Source organism: Alternaria conjuncta, assembly GCF_024043145.1.
Source record: "Alternaria conjuncta strain BMP 0040 chromosome Unknown scaffold_1, whole genome shotgun sequence".
Taxonomy (NCBI): Eukaryota; Fungi; Ascomycota; class Dothideomycetes; order Pleosporales; family Pleosporaceae; genus Alternaria; species Alternaria conjuncta.
In genome coordinates, this window is record NW_026250090.1 from 1,442,233 (window position 1) to 1,460,638 (window position 18,406).

Consider the following 18,406-nt stretch of genomic DNA (forward strand, 5'->3'; position numbering starts at 1 on the left):
TCTCCAATCCAACCATCCCTCCACCCCTCTATTACGACTTCGCAAACACTTTATGACTCCGCACAATGCTCTTCCCGTCTTCAGACCGCGCTACCACTTGGTCCTCGTCCTCATCGATAGCAACAGGCTCATTCAGCGCAACATCTCGCATCTGAATCTCCTGCGGAGGAGGCGGCGGTGGATACGGCGCCGGCTTGACAACGAAACACATATACGGCAACGCCGGAACCCCCATGAAGGGACTTCCCGGTGCGCCCTGGAAGACATGTATAGCCGACACATATCTGTTGTGACCAAATTGGGGTTTATGTTGTCCGAGCAGGTAGCCTGCCGCGATGCCGTTCGGTGATCCTAGAAGTCATACATCAGCACTGTGTAACATCCTGCAAGCAAGAGGCCGTGTGGAACATACCCAACAAAGCCCAGTATTCCGTAGCCATTCCAGCTTCAAACACCTCTCCCGGCCAAGGTCGTACTTCCCGGCCTTCCAAAGCGCGCGCGATGATGGCGCGTGTCTCTTCGTTGGTGATCCGGTGGGAGAAGATGTAGTTGATGTTGGCGAGGTTACCGGCGCTCATCCTTTCCCATAGACCCCAGGCAATGTCTGAACTCGAAGCTAAAGCGGGCAGTTGGTCTTTTGGAGCTTGGGCGACGTTCCATAATTGTTTGGCTGCAGATTGGGCTGACCGGCGGTTGATCATGTGGATGACGCCATCTTGCGCGTTGATACCGATGGTGTGAAATGCGCCGGTGATCCTGTAGGTTCTCCCGTTGACGACGTACTGCTGTTGGTTTCTGGCTGGCAGCTGGCCGTTTGGCAACCGCTGAACAACGGCACTGTCTCTGTGTACATAGGAGAAACACTTGTTTGGTCCGCCATCCGGGGCGCTTCTCGCGCTGATCCCGAGAGCCTTCAGTGCGGTTTCGAACATTGGCTTCATGGTGAAGTCGCATTCGTCTTTGATGTCCCTGTTTTCGCTGTTGTCTAGGTAGCCCCACAGCGCAAGCTCGTTGACAAGTGTTCCAGTCCATGGGCTGTTCAGTGGAGTACCGAACTGCTGCGCTTCCTGTGGATTGAGGGTGTCCATTAGCTGGAGCTTCTGGCCGCGGCAACCGGCAGTCACCCAGAGCAAGTCATTTGCTGGCGCGATGGGCGCTCTTTTGAGTAGGCTATGGCCGTCTTCAATGACCAGGCTGGAGAGATTGGGTGACGTCCCGTTGACGGAGGGTAGTAGAGCTTCACTCGCGACGAGGCTCTGAAACGCGGCGAGACATGAAAGTAGGTGGACTTTCATGTTGCAGATCAGTGTGGGGTGGTAGGCGCTGCGGTGAGAGAGTACATGAGAGATGTAAGCGGGTCGATGGAGTAAATGGCGTTAGTTCCAGTGATACGACGCGTACGTACCCGGAATGGCGCGAGTGTCACTCGAAGTGTTTGCGATATAAGTGAAAGATCATTAAAGGTTAGCAGCAAGTGTCAAAGAAGCGTGAACGTGGCGAGTCTGAGAGTGAAAGACACAGTCACCAATCAACATGATGAAGCATTTGGATAAGCTTATGCCATATACTAAGCATACATATCTGTGAGTCGGTCCAATGTGGCCCAAGTCGTATACTGGAATTTGCACCGTTACAACTTCGCCCAGAGCACGTGCTGTCTGACTATGTTCTTCTCATCAGAAATTCTCTTGACCACTTCTACCGCTTGCGCTGGTGGCGGTATAATAGGATCGGGTAGATCATCCGGTACCTTCGGTGGGGGGTAGGGCGCGGGCCCAACGAAGAAGAAAATATGGGGTGCTGATGAGTCTGCGTCTACTCGAAATACGCGGATCGTTTGGACCCAGCGGTTGCCACCTAGTTGGGGCTTGTGTTGAGCGAGGAAGAATCCGGCTGCCCTGCCGTTGGGGGATCCTATCACGTAGTTCTGATCAGTTTCGTGTCAAAAAGGATATTCGCAACGCTCTACATGTGTAAGTATAGGGAAGAAAAAAACAGAACGTACCCAAGATAGCCAGATAGCTGTCAGTGTTTTGTGTGTAGTCGACCCCCGGCCAGACTGGAACCTCGTTCAACTGGGATTCCTTCAGCGCTCTGTCGATAATCTTTTCCGTTTCGGAATTGACGACTGTCAAAGATGCTATAATCCAGATTTTCAGGAGATTGCTACTCGCTCGTCTCCAAAATGCCCATGCTAGATCCGAACTCATACGCAGAGCCGGCAACTCATTTGGATCGACTGTATGCTGATCCTCTAAACCCCATAAGTCGCGGGCTTCGAATGCGGGAGAGCCACGTTGAAGAAAGAATATCGCGCCTGCATCTGGGTTGACGACCGCCGTAGTGAAACCGGCTGTGGCCTGTATCGCGATTGCTTAGGTTAGCAGGAGGTTGCTAGATCGTATCGGGACTCGAAATATGAACTCACCCTGTATAATCGACCATCGACGTCATAGTACTGTTCTTTCCTGGGGTACATGTTTCCGTTTTCATCCTTCTCCATAGCATCACTGTCGCAATGCTTTACCGAGAAGCAATAGTTTGGTCCGCCGTAGAGGTGGCTGCCTGTAGTGGTTCTGAGGTACGGGAGGATAGGCTTGAGGAAGTCGATATTGCACTCTGTATCGGGATCGGTAACTCCATCTTTCCAACCCCACTTGAAGAGATCGTCTCTCATCTCGCCGTCCCAGGGAGAATTGATGGGATTCACGAATCGTGCAGCTTCCGGAGCGTTTTGGGTGGTCCCGAGAAGTAGTTTTCCGCCCCTGCATTTTGCTGCATGCCAGAGCGCATCGTCGGCAGGTTGTAGACCGAAGCAAAAGTCGTCGTCGCTGTCGTCGCCGTCGCTGTCGTCGCTGTCGTCGTCGTCGTCGTCGTCGTTGTCGTCGTTGTCGTCGTTGTCGTCGTTGTCGTCGCTGTCGTCTCTAGCGTTCAGGCTGCGGCGGTGCCAGCGGCACTCAGGAGACTCTCTCTTGACACTGGTGTCGTTGCGCAAAGCTTCAGTCGCGCCAAGGACGAAGAGACCCGTGATACAGATGATGTGTATGAGCTTCATCATACGAGATCGTAGTATCGCAGTCGGAGTGTTGCGGCCGGTTGACGTGAAAGGGAATATGTGAATGTGGTGACTGTAGGCTACCCCAGGCAAGCGAGTAATTCTAACATGCCTAAGCAAGGGTGAGTTACCGAAACGCGGGGGAACTCGGAGCAAGTGCGACCTGCCTGCGAAGTGAAGGCGAGACTGGCGTCATTCAGCCAACCTTGGAAAGCAGGCACGACCGCGCACTGGGATATTTGACATGTGAACGCACATTCGAAGGAGACATTGCGACCGTGTCATCCCTCGCACTGGTTCGCTAATAAGTCTTATAAGAGCAGCATTGATGTCACTGTGCCTGGCTCTAGGAAATTTGATCAAGAGCATATCTAGTCTCTTGCGATACGCTACTGCCTTCCCATCAAAGCTTCGCCCAAACAACATGTTCTCTAACCAAATTCTTCCCATCCCTACTCCTCCTCACTACCTTACCCTCTCGAACCGCCGCGCTACCCTTCTCCGCCGGTTTCTCCGGCGCACCAGGAGTGTCTTCCACATCCGGCATCGGTGTTGTATTCTTGTCAACGTGAAAAATGAGATTAGGCTCATCATCAAACTCATCGCCATCGTTTCTAAATATCGTGATCTTGTAGATGAAATTTGCGCCACCGAGCTGCCTTTTGTGTTGTAGAAGAAAGTAGCCAGCGCCGAGTCCATTGGGCGAGCCTAGAGAGTGTCAGAGAGAGCGGGATGCGATGTGCAGGAGAATTGACGTACCAATAAGCGCAAGAGCAGCTTCAGCCTCAGCGTCATTATCTGACCCAACAACAATCTCCGTTCCCGGCCATCTCTTCAGCTCTGTTTCTCCCACCGCCTCCAAAGCCTTCGGTATGATCGTCTCAGCCGTTTGCGTATTAACAATCTGGAGAGCCATGATCATTTTGATCATTGGTTCTCCTGGAACCCTGTTCCAGAGCGCCCAAGCTAAGTCAGAGCTCGAGCGGATCTTGGGCAAATCGGCTTTATCGACTTGTTCCGGTCTCAAATTCCAGAGATCTGCGGCTCCTTGCTCAGGTGACATTCGGTTGAGGAAGTAGAGAATACCGTCGTTGCGGTTTATGCCTACGGTGCTGTAGGCGTCGGTGACCTGTTGCGTTATTAGACGTTGGCCTGGTGAACATCACGTTGATGAAGGTGTAGGTTACTGACCCTGTACGTCTTCCCATCTGCCTCGTAACGCTGACTGGACAAATAAGGCATCTTGCCATTTTTGTCTCGAATGACCGTAGGCCCATTGCTATGCTGTAATCTGAAGCAATGATTCGGTCCACCCTTCCCCGCCGGTCGCGTGTCAACACCGAGAGCGTCGAAAGTGTTCTTCATCTTCAACTTCTCATCGAAGTCACACGAATCGTCGATGTTCGTGTTGTCCTCTTCGTTGTCGAGCCAGCCCCATTTTCTCAGTTCAGGCTTTAGATCGCCGTCCCAAGGACTTTGTGTGTAAGGCCATTGCAGCATCGTGTTGCTTTCTTCTTCGTCGAGGGACATGGCTCGGACAAGGGCGGCGCCGCGACAATAAGCCTTGTGCCATATGGAGTCATGGTCTGGGGGTGGCGGTGTGTCGACAGCAAGTTGGGGATCTGCGGCCGCAATCGAGACTTTGGAGCTTGAGTTGATGGCAGTGAAATCTTCATGTAGCTCTTGTCCAGATACGACTCCACTTGTAGCCGAAGTGACAAGACTGATGAGACAACCGTAGGATAGCAGCTTCATCTCAAGAAAGTGTAGTAGTAACAGTTTGGGATAGCAAGAACAAGGGGTTTGGACAAAGGCAAGGTCTAGATAGAGAGGAACTCCCGATGGGAATCCGCAATGTCTTTCATGACGCAATTCCAGAAGCGAAATTGTCCCATTTAGCGTGTAGGTACGATTGAAACCAAGGGCGACCGCCTTGTCACCGACATCCAAACGCTCAAGCCCCCCACTTCTTCTTCAACGCTTCCACCTGAGACGCATTAACGCCCAATACACTTCCATGCCTCAGGTTCTGAGGCCAGGCACTCCTATCACTCGCTGTCCACTGGCCACTCCTTACGTTGGTACTCTCGTAGGGCCTATATCCATCCGCTCCATAAAAGTCCAGCAAGAGATGCGCCTTGCCGGCTACTTGGTTGTCCCAGTAAGGCGCGGGGCCCTCAACGCCAGATGCGATGATGGCGTTAGCACCTGCAGGTCTAGTCCAGGTGCCAAATAGCCCATTAGTCGAGATCTCCGTAAAGACTGTTTTCGCGCTCTCATCCTTCAAGAAGCGCGCGTACGCGTTGTTACCGAGAGCCAGAAACTCCTGGTCGATAATGTTGGTGGGTGATCGGTTGATGTAGTCCTGGGGCGTGCTAAAGGTCTTGAAGTCCTTGGTATATGCGTAGCGGATGCGGATCGACGAAGGTGGACCTGTGTGCTGTGGGTCGGAAGTGGGATAAAACTTGCTCGCCCAATGAACGAAGTATTGGCCTTTGGCTTCGTCGAAGATAGCGCTGGGTGCCCAGACCATTCCTGCAGTCGCATCTTCAACAGTGACTAGGCGTTCGTTGGTCCATGTTACAAGATCGACGGATTCCCAGACGAAGATGCCGCGGGATCCCGTGCGTTGGGATGCATCCCACGTTGTCTTCCCGATGTTCAGATCGGTACCAATGATGTACCACTTCTTTCCAGCTTCGGCTGCTCCGCCAGATATGATTGCAGGGTCGCGGACGCCAAGAGTGCCTTTTGTCGGGTTGATGACCGCTTGGCCTTTGTTCAAAGCAGTCATGGAGTTGGCGTTGTTGCCATTGGAGAGGTAGAAGTATACAGAAGGCTTGTCGCCGAGGAAGAAGACGCCGAGATAGTTTGTAAGAGACGATTCGGCGCGAGATGCAATAGCATGTCTTGAAAAGTCGAGGGTCTGTGATGGTAAAGCAAGAATGCTGGGAAGCAAACTACACAAAGTGAGGAGACGCATCGTGAAAGGAATACGGTAAGCCTGGATATGACGAGCAGATGAGAAGGCGGAAGGCCACTTATAAAGGCAGTGAAATAAAGTTCCATCCGGCGTTGCCACATAGTTTGTCAAGGATACGACGTCACGAGCGTTGCGCAACGGCTGTCCCTCCTAAGACGGCTAGGTACCCAAGCTTCGGTGAACCCTAGGAGCGTCAGACCGGGAAGGTGACCATTTTTGCGGGGTAACGTAGTCACAAAGTCATTAGAACCTCTTCTGGTAGGTGGGTCTGGGGATAGATTAAGTTGGATATGGGGTGTGGTATTAATCCGGCGCTACCGGTTTCCAAGGCGCTACATGAGCAGCCTCGGTAGTTCGGCCTAATGCAAATGCCATAACAAGATGGTTCCGTCGACCAGAATAAGAAGGCCGTCGAATGCGCATAGTCCTTTTCCGTGTTCTGGGGCGCAGGAACTATTCGCGACTGTTCGGTAATGAACCTCATGGACTCGTCAAGCTTCGATGCTGGTCCTGCATGAGTCACCTTCACTAGCCATGGCAGACTCACCGCATAGTCACCAACAATACCGTGTTTAACGATCTATACGAGGCCAGCGCAAATCTACACCACGTTGTGGCTGATTGTGTGACCTAGGTGGCATCCGGGATGCCATGGGTACGTGTATGCCCTGCTTGCTCTTGTACGCTTGGAATAGCCTTCCAACAGCTCAGTCGTCATCGCTATCATAACCAGCTACGAGCATGGTCGATAATTTCGAGGGTTGTGCGGCGGCTTTGACCTGAGGGGCGGGGGTCGAGGCAGGCGCCTTTTTCTTCAGGCCTAACGCTGCGCTAAAGTCTTTCTTTTCCTTCGGCTTCTTGGTGAAAGTTGTAGCAACAGGTACCTCGATAGGCGCGTCGAACATGTCTTCGTCAATCGTCTCCTCGCCGATGTCAGGCATGCTCCGATTCGCGAATGCTTGTCGTGCAGCCTCTGCGTCTTCTTCCTCCTGCTTCTTGCGTCGTTCGTCGGCAGCATCGGGTTGTACCTCGGTTCCCTTGCCCTCGCGGTCCGCCTTCTCTAGCCTTGCGTTTCTCGACCTAATCTCGTCCAGCGCGTCCGCGATGGCCATCTCGGTTTTGGCATCGATGACCTTTGTCTCGAGTTCTTTCATGGCGTCGCGCTCTGCCTCCTCCCTTTCTATGCGATCCAGGCGTTCCTCTTCAGTCTCCTCATTGAGCTTGGCCTCTCTCCACGGCTCGAAATTCCTCTTCGCGCCACGCTCGCATTCGTAGTCCATGTTCTTGGGGTCTGTCTTGAAGGTGATCTCGCCGGAGCATCGCGTGCATCGAATGTAGAAGCGGAAGATGGCGATGTTGTAGTACTTTTGGTCCGTCGTCTCCTTGCGCGCATTGAACTTGCGGCCTTTGTAGATGAACTCGCCGCAGTGGGTACATTTCATGGAGAAAGGTGCCATGAGGCGGACCGTCATCAGCTTAGGACCGGCATTCTTGGGGCCGCGCTGGCGCGTGATCTTCGAAGGATCGAAATCCGGTGGGTAGTACTTGGTGAGCACTTTTCGTTCGGACATGGCGGCGGGTTATACGACGTCTGGTGTGGTGCGGCGCTGGTCGGGTGCTCCGAGGTAATGCGTTGAAACGGAATGTGGGGTTTATGCTGCGCAAATGAAGGTGTCGCGTTTGATATGGATGAGCGTGTGTGGGGTGTTGGATGTCAGTTGAGTGCTAGAAATCACGTCCAGGTAACGGCAACCCTAGCGCGCAACTTCTGGCTGACTAAGGCGGCCCGCTGCTGCAGGCACCCCGCAAACATGTGCTCTCGCGTCGGGCAGGCGCGACCCTGGCTCCAAACATCGCGCCGCCGCCGACTGCCACCTCGACTGGGGATAGCATTTGGGGCACATTCACTAACCCGCCTGAACAGACTATACCCAATGCGATAGTAACACTATGGAGAAATATCTACGCGAGTGGCGCCAGGAAGCCCTCAATCGCTGCCAGTACGACACAGCCATCTTTGTTGCAGACAAGCTGCTGGCCTTGACGGGTATGCTCTAACACTCGGCAGGTCAACGTATACTGACAAAATCGCATAGATGACGACCAGGACGCATTCTGGCTAGCCCAGGTGCACTTCACCACCGGCAACTACAACAGGACCCAGTCACTCCTCGCACGCGGAAACCTCGTTGAGCGCACGCCCCAATGTCGATACCTCGCTGCGCACTGCTCTCTGAAGCTGGGGAAATTGGAAGACGCACTGCAGATACTGGGCGACAAGAACCCAACCCACCTCATTTCGGCGCCAGGGAATACGCGCACCAAGCTGCGGCATGTCGACGTCAACACACGGGCCGGCGCAAGACAGACCAAGAACGGCTCGCGCAACGAGCGCCTACCCACGAGCGAAGAGCGCGATCGAGAAGATGTTAACAACATCAAGTCGGAAGCAGGCATGTGCTATCTTCGAGGTGTGTGCTATGCAAAGCAGAACTCCTTCGACCGGGCCAAGGAATGCTACAAGACGGCGGTTCAGATCGACGTGCAATGCTTCGAGGCCTTCGATGCGCTTATGTCCAACTCATTGATGGCACCAGAGGAGGAGTGGAAGTTCCTCGAATCGCTCAACTTCGACACCATCAACGTCGCCAACAACCCTTCCTTGTCACAGGAGGCCGCGTCCTTCACCAAGACCCTTTACACAACACGCCTATCCAAGTACACCAGACCAGAAGAGTTTGCGAACGCGACAGAGACACTCACGACTCACTACCACCTTGGCGAGAACCCTGACATAGTCCTCTCGAAAGCGGATCTCATGTTCACCCTATGCCGCTTCCGCGATACCCTTGCCCTTACGTCGGCCGTCCTAGCGAACGACAAGTACAACTTCAACATCATGCCCATACATATAGCGTCTTTGCACGAGCTTGGCGAAAAGAACACTCTGTTCCTGCTTGCGCACGAACTAGCAGACACGAACCCCTCAGAACCATGCGCATGGTTCGCCGTTGGTACCTACTATCTCGCAATCGGTCGCATAGCTGAGGCACGCCGCTACTTCTCCAAATCCTCCATGATGGACCCACACTTTGGCCCTGCCTGGATAGGCTTTGCGCATACTTTTGCCGCAGAAGGGGAACACGATCAAGCCATCTCCGCCTACTCCACCGCGGCACGTCTCTTCCAAGGCTCGCATCTCCCACAGCTATTCCTCGGCATGCAAAACCTACAACTGAACAATCTGAGTTTGTCGCGAGAGTACTTGAAGACATCATACGATCTGTGCGAGAACGATCCTTGCCTTCTTAACGAGATGGGCGTTGTCTACTTCCACGAAGGACAACTACTGGACGCTATACAATTCTTCCGCCGCGCGCTAGCCTTCTCAGAGCAGAACGAAGCAGACCCAGATGCTTGGATACCCACACGGATAAATCTCGCCCATGCGCTTCGCAAGTGTGAACAGTACAGCGAAGCTCTCGAGACATTCGACGAAGTGCTTCGGCACGGCATAAAGGACCCGAGCGTCTTCACCGCAAAAGCCCTGGTTCTCCTAAACCTCAACAGAAGTTGGGACGCTATCATCACCTTGCACGAAGCCCTCGCCGTCTCGCCCCAGGACCCAATGGCTACCGACCTCCTCAATCGCGCGCTAGAGATTAACGAGTCAGACAGCGGACTCCTTGAGTCTGGAGCAGCGGGAGGACCAGACATGACAGGAGACGCAGATGAAGACGAAGAGATCGAGGAGCTCGAGCGAAGAATGAATGGCAAGCTACGCGAAATCGAACAGAATCGGGTTGCTGGCAGGAGAGGTCGCAGGAGGCGACACGCGCAAGGCGCGGCGGAGGAGGATCTTAGTGCGTTTGGGGAGAGTATGGTAGTCGATTCAGACGACGGCTAGTATTCGCAAGCGATACTTTTGGATACGCAAACAACCGCCCTGGGTTTGAATATCCCTCACAGGCAGAACACGTACTATGCGGCTTTAGTCACGTAGTCGGGCAGGCGTCAAATGGGCTTTGGATCATGGCATAGCGTGGAGTGAATGGGTTTTGTAATCGTCTTTTTGCATGGCAGATACCATATCATAGGCGTTTTGTTCCTCTTCAAATAACCATCATCTCCCCGACCCTATGCGCTCTCAGTCCGGAAGTACCAATTGAGTTCTTTACAGTCAGTAAGTCAATTTACGTGGAGTCAGCGCTTTCCCTCTCGTACCTTTAGTGTATCCCCACTTCCGCATCACAGTCTCAATACCTTTTCTCGTGGTCTTCCTCGCGTGTCCCCTGCTCTTTCCACCCTGCAACAACGCATCATAGTCAGTGTGCGTATGGCGGACATGCGCAATGACAGCAAACAAAATCTTCCGTGATAACGGTATTGAGGTCGTTCGGCCGACTCGACCAGAGTGTTTCTTGAAGCCGTGCTTAAGTACGGCTTGCTTCTCTGACGCTGGTATCTTCGGAAACTGCGTATCTATCTCAGCAGCTGCGTTCGCAATGTCAGTTGCATCGCGCTTCGTTGTAGCTGCGCGACGGGTTGACAACGTTTCTTTCGACAGCTTGTTGACCTTGTGCAGAACGTGCAAGGGGATACGGATGCCAGTCGTTCTTTTCTGGTCGTCGAGGACGATGTATAAAGGACGCCCGGCTTCGTGGGTGAGTTTGCGGCAATGCAGTGTCTTGTAGCGGTCGCCTTTCGGAAGGAACCCGTAGGATTTGGGTACCGGTGACTGATGTGTAACTGTAATCTCTTGACGCATGATTGTGGCTGAAGCTACGTCTACTCTAGAGAAAGTTTAGTGGCTGCGAGTTTTGTGTCCATTTGGTCGAGCGGCTCTTAGATCACGATACAGTGCTGGACAGTTTCCTTGCACTCTTTGTGTACGATGCATCGCGCTCGCGAAAGAAATGCAGATAAAGCAAATGTGAAGCGTTGGCATTGTGACAACGCGTCTCGACGCGTCTCCGATAGCTTACGTCATTGACAGTTTCGAGCGCTAGGCCCGAACAGACGCGCATGTGTGATGGTATCTCCATCAATCGCTCCGTCGCTCCATCTCCAGATTCCAGGCCCTGCACCTTCTTCTCCTTCAATGTGGTCGCAGCGTGCGACGTCCTGCGAAATGTACAGCGCCTCACACGCGACAGAAGTGAACACCCGTCTTCCCCCGCGGTTCCGGATCAGTCGGCATCCGCTTGCTAAGTTTGGCACTCAGACGCGTTGGTCCCACCACCGAACACCAATCCGCGACACAGCTGAGGCCTGCCCGACTCCACAGGAGCCATGGCCAGCACGATGACGACGTCTCAGTGGCTCAACGCTATAAAACCTTCAGCCACAGTTGTGGACCCTACTTTTCACAGTCTCGACAGCTACCCTGGTTCTCCGCTCGGTTTAAGCCCTTTTGGCCATGTCAATCAGACCCTTGAAGAGATCGGATACGACGCTGAGCGATGATACTGAGCTTACGAACGTCACGTATAACGACAAGTACGTTATAGTGTATGACTTTGGTAATATCGGTATGTTTTGTCATTGAGGCATTGTGTTAGAGCGGACGGCTGACGATGACTAGATGACGACGTCGCCATCGCAGAATGCAGGACGCTATTGCATGACCTAGAGTCTGCAGGCCTCAATACTGAGGTACGCCCTGGGTATGATCAAACATTGTTGGTGTTTGTCCAAGCGCCCAGAGATCTGCTTGGCAACACAGTCTACAAGTCGCGGTACGTTCAGCTCGTCCGTAACCTCATGATTTGGAAGGAGGCTAAGTAGGCTTTTGCAGAGTCAAAGATTGGCTGTATGGCATCACTAAAGACCATCCTGGCGGGACCGCTAAGACCGTTGTCACAGCAGAGTTCGAAGCCGAAGATCTGCTTTCCATGTATCACCTTGTCAACTGGCGCAAAGAGCTTGGAGGCGCAGGTATTACACCAGAGTTTCCACCATGGGAAAACGTGACCGCAATCTTCCCGTTACAAAACTCAGGTGCAAACCGCGCGTTGTTGGCCCATCTGAGCACTCGTGTGTTCTTAGAACCAGCCGACCTGGATCGTATACGTGATCTATGGGGTGCCAAAGTTGCCTTCTACTTTGCCTTCATCCAGACTTACTTTCGATCTTTGGCATTCCCTTGCGCTGCTGGTGTATTTGCCTGGGCATTCTTGCCGAAATACTCTCTGGTGTTCGCACTACTAATCGGAGTCTGGTGCACTGTGTTCTTGGAGTATTGGAAGATCAAACAGACCGATCTCGCAATCCGATGGAAGGTACGAGGCGTGGGCGACCTCAAAGTCAACCGTCCGCAGTTTCGCTATGAGCAAGAGATCATCGACTCAGCTGGAAGAGTTCGGCATGTATTCCCAAGATGGAAGAGGATTGTGCGTCAATTGGTCGTCATACCATTCGTTCTTGTCAGCACTCTGTTACTCGGGATTCTAATCGCATTCGTCTTTACCATCGAGACATTCATTGGAGAAGCTTATGAAGGGCCTTACAAGTTCTATCTGGTCAGTATATGCCCAGTCCCACCCATTGCGCTGTACTGTACTAACGTTTCACTAGGAATACCTGCCTACGGTGCTTCTTGCAGTTTTCTTGCCATACGCGACGAACTTTCTGGAAGACATCGCTACTGCGCTGACGGAATACGAGAACCATCGAACAGCTGATCATTACGAGATGTCGCTCACTCAAAAGATCTTTGTGCTCAACTCAATCACCAACTATCTACCAATCCTTCTTACAGCATTCATATACGTACCCTTCGGTGGACAAATTATACCGTTGCTGGAACGCGTTATCGATGCCACACTAGGCGCGCAGACTAGAGCCAAGATGGTGTTCAAGGCCGACCCTGACCGGCTGCGTAACGAAGTCATCGCGCTCACCGTAACAGGGCAGGTCTCGAGCGCAATCGAAGAGCTTGCGCTACCTTGGCTGAAGACTCAGGTCAAACAATGGTGGCGTGACCGACAAGCTAGCCGAGCAAAGAATCGCAGCAGCGACTCTTATGAGAGTCCAACTGCAGAAGATCCAGCGGAATCTCGCTTTCTACGGCGCACGAGACGGCAAGCTTTGAGACCATCATACAACGTCCAAGAGGATATTGCAGAGATGGTCATTCAGTTTGGCTACCTTGCGCTCTTCAGTCCTGTGTGGCCTCTCGTGCCGATCGGCTTCTTCATCAACAACTGGATCGAGCTGCGGTCGGACTTCCTGAAGATCTGTGTCGAGCATCAGCGTCCTCACTCAACACGTAGTGACGGAATCGGGCCGTGGGTGGCCAGTCTAGAGTCATTGACATGGTTGGGGAGTATATCCAGTGCGGCCATTGTACACATGTTCGGTTCCCAGCAATTCCTTGGCAAATATCTTGGCTTGAGCATGTGGGCCAGCTTACCGGTGACGATCCTCATTTCCGAACACATCTTCATGGGCTTCAGAGCTGCTGTGCGATTTGCCCTAGCCAGGATCGGTTCGGAGCAGACTCGGAAAGAGCGCGCAGAGCGATACGCGAGGAGAAAGAAGCATCTGGACGAGCTAGAGGCAACTGCAGAGAAGAAGTCCCATCTTGACGTGACGGAGCGGGAGAGACGTAAAAGCGTTCGAATCAATGCAGCCGACATATTCTGGACGAAACAAGCTGAAGTAGGAGCCAGCGCGGATGCCGGCGTAAGTATCATCAAAGCATTGAAGGGTGCACAGAAGGAGAGCATCGTGACCGGTCGAGAGAACAAGATTGATTGAAACGCTGGGCTGAGTAGCCAGAAGACATCTCTGCTGTCCCTCCATGTATGTACAAAGTCTTCCCCAATCCACCACAAAATATATACAGAAAGTGTGCGATATGCACGGTGTGTGACGCGCTTACTTGTTGATAGCAGCAAGGACAGTGTTGTAAGCTGTCTTGGCGTTGTAGTTGGAGTCGAAGAGAAGGGGGTTGCCGTTGGGCCTCCAGGAGTCGTTGTCGCGGATACCCCAGACGGTGATACCAACGCAGTTCTTCTGGTCCAAGCAAGCCTTCACAACGTTCTGCCAGTCAGAGGTCTGGGCGTTCTGGATGTCGACCTCGGTCATCGCACACTCTGGGGCGGCAGCGCAGAGCGCGGCCATGGCGGCGGGAGCGTTGGCACCCTGGCCGGAGGTGATGTGGCCCTGCGAACCGATACCGTCGATGGGGACACCGGCGGCAATCCACTTCTTGACGTTCGTAACCATACCCTTGGTCTTGGAGTAGGACGCTTGGTCCAGGCTAGGCGGTTGTTAGTGTCATGATCTTGATGGGGTCTGAGAGCATTTGCTTACTTGTAGTCGTTGATGTAACGCTTCGCAGCAGGGTCAACGGCCTTGGCTGTCTCGAAAGCAATTCGGACGAAGTCCTCACCGAGGACGTTGTAGAAGACACTGTGGCGGAGGCTACCGTCCTCCTCGAACTGTGGGGAAGTCAGTCTATGTTCCAGTCGGGCCGGGATATGAAGATCAACTTACGATCTCGTTGACGACATCCCAAGCGTAGACCTGGCCCTTGTAGCGGTTCATCAGGGTGGTGATGTGGTTCTTCATGACAGTGGTCAAGGTGGCCTTGTCATTGATCTGGGAGACCCAGGAGGGCAGCTGAGAGTACCACACAGTGGTGTGTCCACGGATGAGCTTGCCATTGTCCTTTGCGAACTTGGCAGTCTGGTCGGCGTTGCCGAAGTTGAAGTTTCCACGGGAAGGCTCGGTGGCATCCCACTTCATGCTATCCGGCAGTTAGTATCGCACACAACACTGCGTTCGGGAGGTTGGAAAGACTTACGAGTTCTCAGGTGTAATGGCACCGAAGTTCGCCTTGATGATCGCGGCGTTCTTGCCTTGGTTGAGACGACCTGGGTCAGCGCAGGTACCGAAGTACTTCCGGCCCTTTGCCTTCATGGCAGCATCGATGCTCTGCGCAGCCTGGCGCTCATCGAGAAGAGCCTCTGGCTCAGCGAAAGGCGCAGCCTGGACCAGCGCGGCGGCGGACAAGATGGTGACGAGAGAAATCTTCATGGTGAGAATGGTATATCGAGACTGGTAACTGAACTTGGACTGTAAAGAACGTAGGTTGCTGGATACCTCAATCCAAGTCGAGAGCCCCAGACTACTTATACCAGACCTCCAACTCCCTCGGCCCTATACTGATATTGCTCGCAAGATTAGCGATCTCCGCACCCTCCTGCTCATTACGAACAATATCCATCCGACCAAGCCCACCTCGGTCCCTCCTTGCGCATGCCGCCACCAGTACGGGGAAACATGTATGCGTTAGCCCTAGGAAATTTACCCACATGTAGCGGGAAGCCGGGCAATTCATCTAACACGCCACAGTGCCTGCGCGTCGTCGATCAGCCTGTACCCAAAGCGCGCCCGGCGCTTCCCCCATGCAGTATAGACAACGAAACGTCGTTGTTTCGCATTAATCTAAATGAAGCTTCCGGTGCCGGTTCTTGTCTTCCTTAGCACCACACGTGTACCCTTCGGGAGTTCGACTTAAGCAGGCTTGGCGCCTCTAATCGCGGTTAAATGCAATGTGCCACAACAACCGATCCCTGCGCGATGCTGCGTTGCGTCACGGGGAACATGACTGCAATCTTTTAGGATCGATGCATAGGCGGCGTATTGCCGGTGCCAAAATGTCTTGTATTGCTTCTGCATGCCGTTATTCGTGGAGAATACTTTTTGATGGGCGTGGGGCCGGTAGCGATCACGCTTCATTAGGGGGCATTTCAGCCGCTGTGGAGTGGAATATGGGGTGCGTTTCCGGGGAAAGAGGATATTGGGTGTCCTTCTATCCGGGGAAGGCACCGTACATGGGCGTTGTGGTGTGTTGACCTGGGATGAGCGTTGCTTTCCATCACATGCGATTGCTGTTACCGATCACGGTGAGTAGAATACATCCGCCAATTGCATGAAGCTTTTGGATGACAATCCTAGCCTTCCTTTGTAGATGATGGCATGTTTGACTATACAGTCGAAGGAAGTCGTGTTGAACATCTCGTAAGACGGAAGCTTTCATTTCGTACTACATGTGGAGTGTTCTAGATGGAGACCCACTCCCACCATCAAGGAATGGTATATTACCGATCGGAGGCCGAAAGAGCATGGACGGCGTTCATCTCATTCTACGCCTTTTCTTCCCATCATATTTCCACCTTGCTCACGATCATTGCCGCGTCGCCGAAGTTCAGGTTCCTCACCTGCAGTGCAGCAGCCTTGTTGTGTCGTTCGAAAAGTTCCTTTGGAAGACCGACTGATGTGGGAGCCCAGCGCAAAGAACTTGAAATCCGTATCTCGCCTGCCTCGCCCTCTGCATCGTGCACACGGTAGTGTGTCTGCTTGTCCGTCCCGATCGAGTCACGGAGACGCAATGTCTGCGACCAGAGAGAGCCAATCATTTCTGGTGGAGATTCGATATGACCCACTGGTCGACAGTCCCAAGAGAAACAGATGCCTTTTGTGTTCATGCGATCCCAACGCGTGAAGCCACGGACCTGCGCCTCAAAGTTGTAAAGAAATTGCTCAATGTCGTGTTCAAGTCGCAATGCTTGGCCTCTGGAACAAGGAGTCCATGCTTCTACTTGTGAATTCATTGTCTCAATGAGATCGAAAGCACGGTGAATCATCTGGTGGATGCTGTATAATTCATTCGTGCATCCCCTTCTCACCCTCTTCTCAGGATTGAAAGGTGCCACGAAATGAATGTTTACTCCATCTAGGAAAAGTCCGAAGAGAGGGTGAAACATGTCACATAATGCTGCTGTGAACACCATCTTGCTGCTCAGGACGCTGCCCCAGATGCCGCTATGTAGAGTGACTTGGACCTTGACTCGGCGTAGATGAGCGAAAGGGTTTGTCTGACCAGTCGGTGCCTGCTCTGGTAGAGCAATCATGCTGGTATAGCCTGTGTGCCGCTTCGACAATCGCTTGAACTCGTCGAGGTATTTGCGATAATTTACGGTCGCGACATGGGATAGCTCTTCGGCGGCGAGCTTGCACGAGAGGACAAAGCCAGAATATTCGGTACCGTTTGATAATGGCGGGAGCGCATCAAGCTCGATGTAACTGTAGATCTGTTCTCGGATATCCCACGGTAGGTCGAAAAATGGCCTGGGACGTGGAGGGCGGAACGGCAACTGAGTGCTCCACGTCATGGTTGATGGTGGTGGCTGTCGGTACCAAGTGTTGGGGTGTGCGCTGTGGTCGCAGGTTCATGAATTGGTGAGAGGGTGATGCTATCGAAGGGTGGCTTTTGAGCAGCATTGAAGTGCATGTGCTGTAGGCAGTTGTAAGTGAGGCCCCGGCGTGCCAAGCCAGGAAGGCGCGAAGAGCTCACTCCAAGGCAACACCACATAATGAAGAGATAAGTTATCGATTCTCGAGCTCAATCGTGGCGGCGGTTTCTCACGACCTGGCAATGTCCAGGTTTGTGTGGCACTCAGATGATCGTAAGCATTTTCGGTCGAAGTTCTGTCTTCATCATTCATAAATAATACACACTCTAGATTACAGCCAATATGCTTCCAGTCAACCTCGCTATGATATGACATCTGCTGAGCATTAGCTTACGCTTCGTCTTCGGCTTTGTTTTACTTACACACGCCTGCCAATGCAAAAAACTCTAGCATCAAATGCTTAACCGCGGCTGCAGGTGCATCCCTTCCTCTTGTCGGGATCGGTGCTTGGCCACCCCACACAGATTGCGCCGCCTGAACACACCTTGCCGCTGACACCGCAGTTGTCCTTTGAGCAGGGGCCTGAGTAGCCTTGTGGGAGAGGATCGGGCATAGCGACGGCAACGCTAGCGAGGAAGGTGGCGATGATGACGGAGAAACGCATGTTGGAGATGAGGAAGTGATAAAGTGGTGGTGGTGGTGTTGCAAAGATTGAGGACGATTCGGGTGGGCCTTTATAGAAGAGAGAACAGTAGGTCTTCGACTTTCGGTTCTCGTTGTATAGCGATTGGACAAGTGTTATACGTCGTATCGGTATAGATGAAAGGGAAGCGTCTGGTGATATATATTGATAAAGCCGCGAGATGAAACAGTGTTGTGTTCTCGAGACGCGGTGTTTACTCCGCTACTTATACCTCTTTGCTGGTGTCGCAGATCTTGTGTGACGTACCCAGTCCGCTGGCACAGCTGTCAAAACACATTCCTCGAAGATCAGAAACAGGAAACGTGGGTATTCGATCGCTAGTGATAAGGCCGCAGTAGGAATGGCCCAGGAGTGAAAGGAGTTACAGGCGGGGATTGCCCGTCCAAATCCGCTCGGGATGACGCGCAGTGCGTCGCTAAAGCGTGGAGACCTATCACGGGGCAGTGGAAAGCAGCGTT

The 18,406-nt window shown here is 52.9% G+C and overlaps 10 protein-coding genes across 10 annotated transcripts; 2 read left to right on the top strand and 8 right to left on the bottom strand.

The window, feature by feature from the left end:
- Positions 1 to 31: 31 nt before the first annotated feature.
- On the bottom strand, positions 32 to 1,295 carry J4E85_000518 (uncharacterized protein; the record flags this gene model as incomplete). The annotated part of the gene is made up of 2 exons (XM_051464808.1): positions 32 to 351; positions 413 to 1,295. The coding sequence occupies 2 exons, from the start codon at positions 1,293 to 1,295 to the stop codon at positions 32 to 34; spliced, it is 1,203 nt and encodes a 400-aa protein (XP_051331329.1).
- A 335-nt stretch (positions 1,296 to 1,630) lies between these two features.
- J4E85_000519 (uncharacterized protein) lies at positions 1,631 to 3,055 on the bottom strand (the record flags this gene model as incomplete). Its single annotated transcript, XM_051464809.1, has 3 exons — positions 1,631 to 1,914; positions 2,006 to 2,360; positions 2,429 to 3,055. 3 exons carry the CDS (start codon positions 3,053 to 3,055, stop codon positions 1,631 to 1,633), a joined length of 1,266 nt encoding a protein of 421 aa, XP_051331330.1.
- A 403-nt stretch (positions 3,056 to 3,458) lies between these two features.
- J4E85_000520 (uncharacterized protein) lies at positions 3,459 to 4,810 on the bottom strand (the record flags this gene model as incomplete). Its single annotated transcript, XM_051464810.1, has 3 exons — positions 3,459 to 3,763; positions 3,815 to 4,184; positions 4,247 to 4,810. The coding sequence occupies 3 exons, from the start codon at positions 4,808 to 4,810 to the stop codon at positions 3,459 to 3,461; spliced, it is 1,239 nt and encodes a 412-aa protein (XP_051331331.1).
- A 199-nt stretch (positions 4,811 to 5,009) lies between these two features.
- On the bottom strand, positions 5,010 to 6,038 carry J4E85_000521 (uncharacterized protein; the record flags this gene model as incomplete). Its single annotated transcript, XM_051464811.1, has 1 exon — positions 5,010 to 6,038. One exon carries the CDS (start codon positions 6,036 to 6,038, stop codon positions 5,010 to 5,012), a length of 1,029 nt encoding a protein of 342 aa, XP_051331332.1.
- A 707-nt stretch (positions 6,039 to 6,745) lies between these two features.
- J4E85_000522 (uncharacterized protein) lies at positions 6,746 to 7,609 on the bottom strand (the record flags this gene model as incomplete). Its single annotated transcript, XM_051464812.1, has 1 exon — positions 6,746 to 7,609. The coding sequence occupies one exon, from the start codon at positions 7,607 to 7,609 to the stop codon at positions 6,746 to 6,748; it is 864 nt and encodes a 287-aa protein (XP_051331333.1).
- A 379-nt stretch (positions 7,610 to 7,988) lies between these two features.
- J4E85_000523 (uncharacterized protein) lies at positions 7,989 to 9,945 on the top strand (the record flags this gene model as incomplete). Its single annotated transcript, XM_051464813.1, has 2 exons — positions 7,989 to 8,085; positions 8,135 to 9,945. The coding sequence occupies 2 exons, from the start codon at positions 7,989 to 7,991 to the stop codon at positions 9,943 to 9,945; spliced, it is 1,908 nt and encodes a 635-aa protein (XP_051331334.1).
- A 230-nt stretch (positions 9,946 to 10,175) lies between these two features.
- J4E85_000524 (uncharacterized protein) lies at positions 10,176 to 10,806 on the bottom strand (the record flags this gene model as incomplete). Its single annotated transcript, XM_051464814.1, has 2 exons — positions 10,176 to 10,210; positions 10,263 to 10,806. The coding sequence occupies 2 exons, from the start codon at positions 10,804 to 10,806 to the stop codon at positions 10,176 to 10,178; spliced, it is 579 nt and encodes a 192-aa protein (XP_051331335.1).
- Positions 10,807 to 11,457: 651 nt separating this feature from the next.
- J4E85_000525 (uncharacterized protein) lies at positions 11,458 to 13,799 on the top strand (the record flags this gene model as incomplete). The annotated part of the gene is made up of 4 exons (XM_051464815.1): positions 11,458 to 11,569; positions 11,623 to 11,776; positions 11,836 to 12,559; positions 12,615 to 13,799. The coding sequence occupies 4 exons, from the start codon at positions 11,458 to 11,460 to the stop codon at positions 13,797 to 13,799; spliced, it is 2,175 nt and encodes a 724-aa protein (XP_051331336.1).
- A 120-nt stretch (positions 13,800 to 13,919) lies between these two features.
- Positions 13,920 to 15,083, bottom strand: J4E85_000526 (uncharacterized protein; the record flags this gene model as incomplete). The annotated part of the gene is made up of 4 exons (XM_051464816.1): positions 13,920 to 14,304; positions 14,358 to 14,485; positions 14,541 to 14,793; positions 14,851 to 15,083. The coding sequence occupies 4 exons, from the start codon at positions 15,081 to 15,083 to the stop codon at positions 13,920 to 13,922; spliced, it is 999 nt and encodes a 332-aa protein (XP_051331337.1).
- A 1,130-nt stretch (positions 15,084 to 16,213) lies between these two features.
- Positions 16,214 to 17,224, bottom strand: J4E85_000527 (uncharacterized protein; the record flags this gene model as incomplete). The annotated part of the gene is made up of 1 exon (XM_051464817.1): positions 16,214 to 17,224. One exon carries the CDS (start codon positions 17,222 to 17,224, stop codon positions 16,214 to 16,216), a length of 1,011 nt encoding a protein of 336 aa, XP_051331338.1.
- Between the last annotated feature and the right edge of the window lie 1,182 nt (positions 17,225 to 18,406).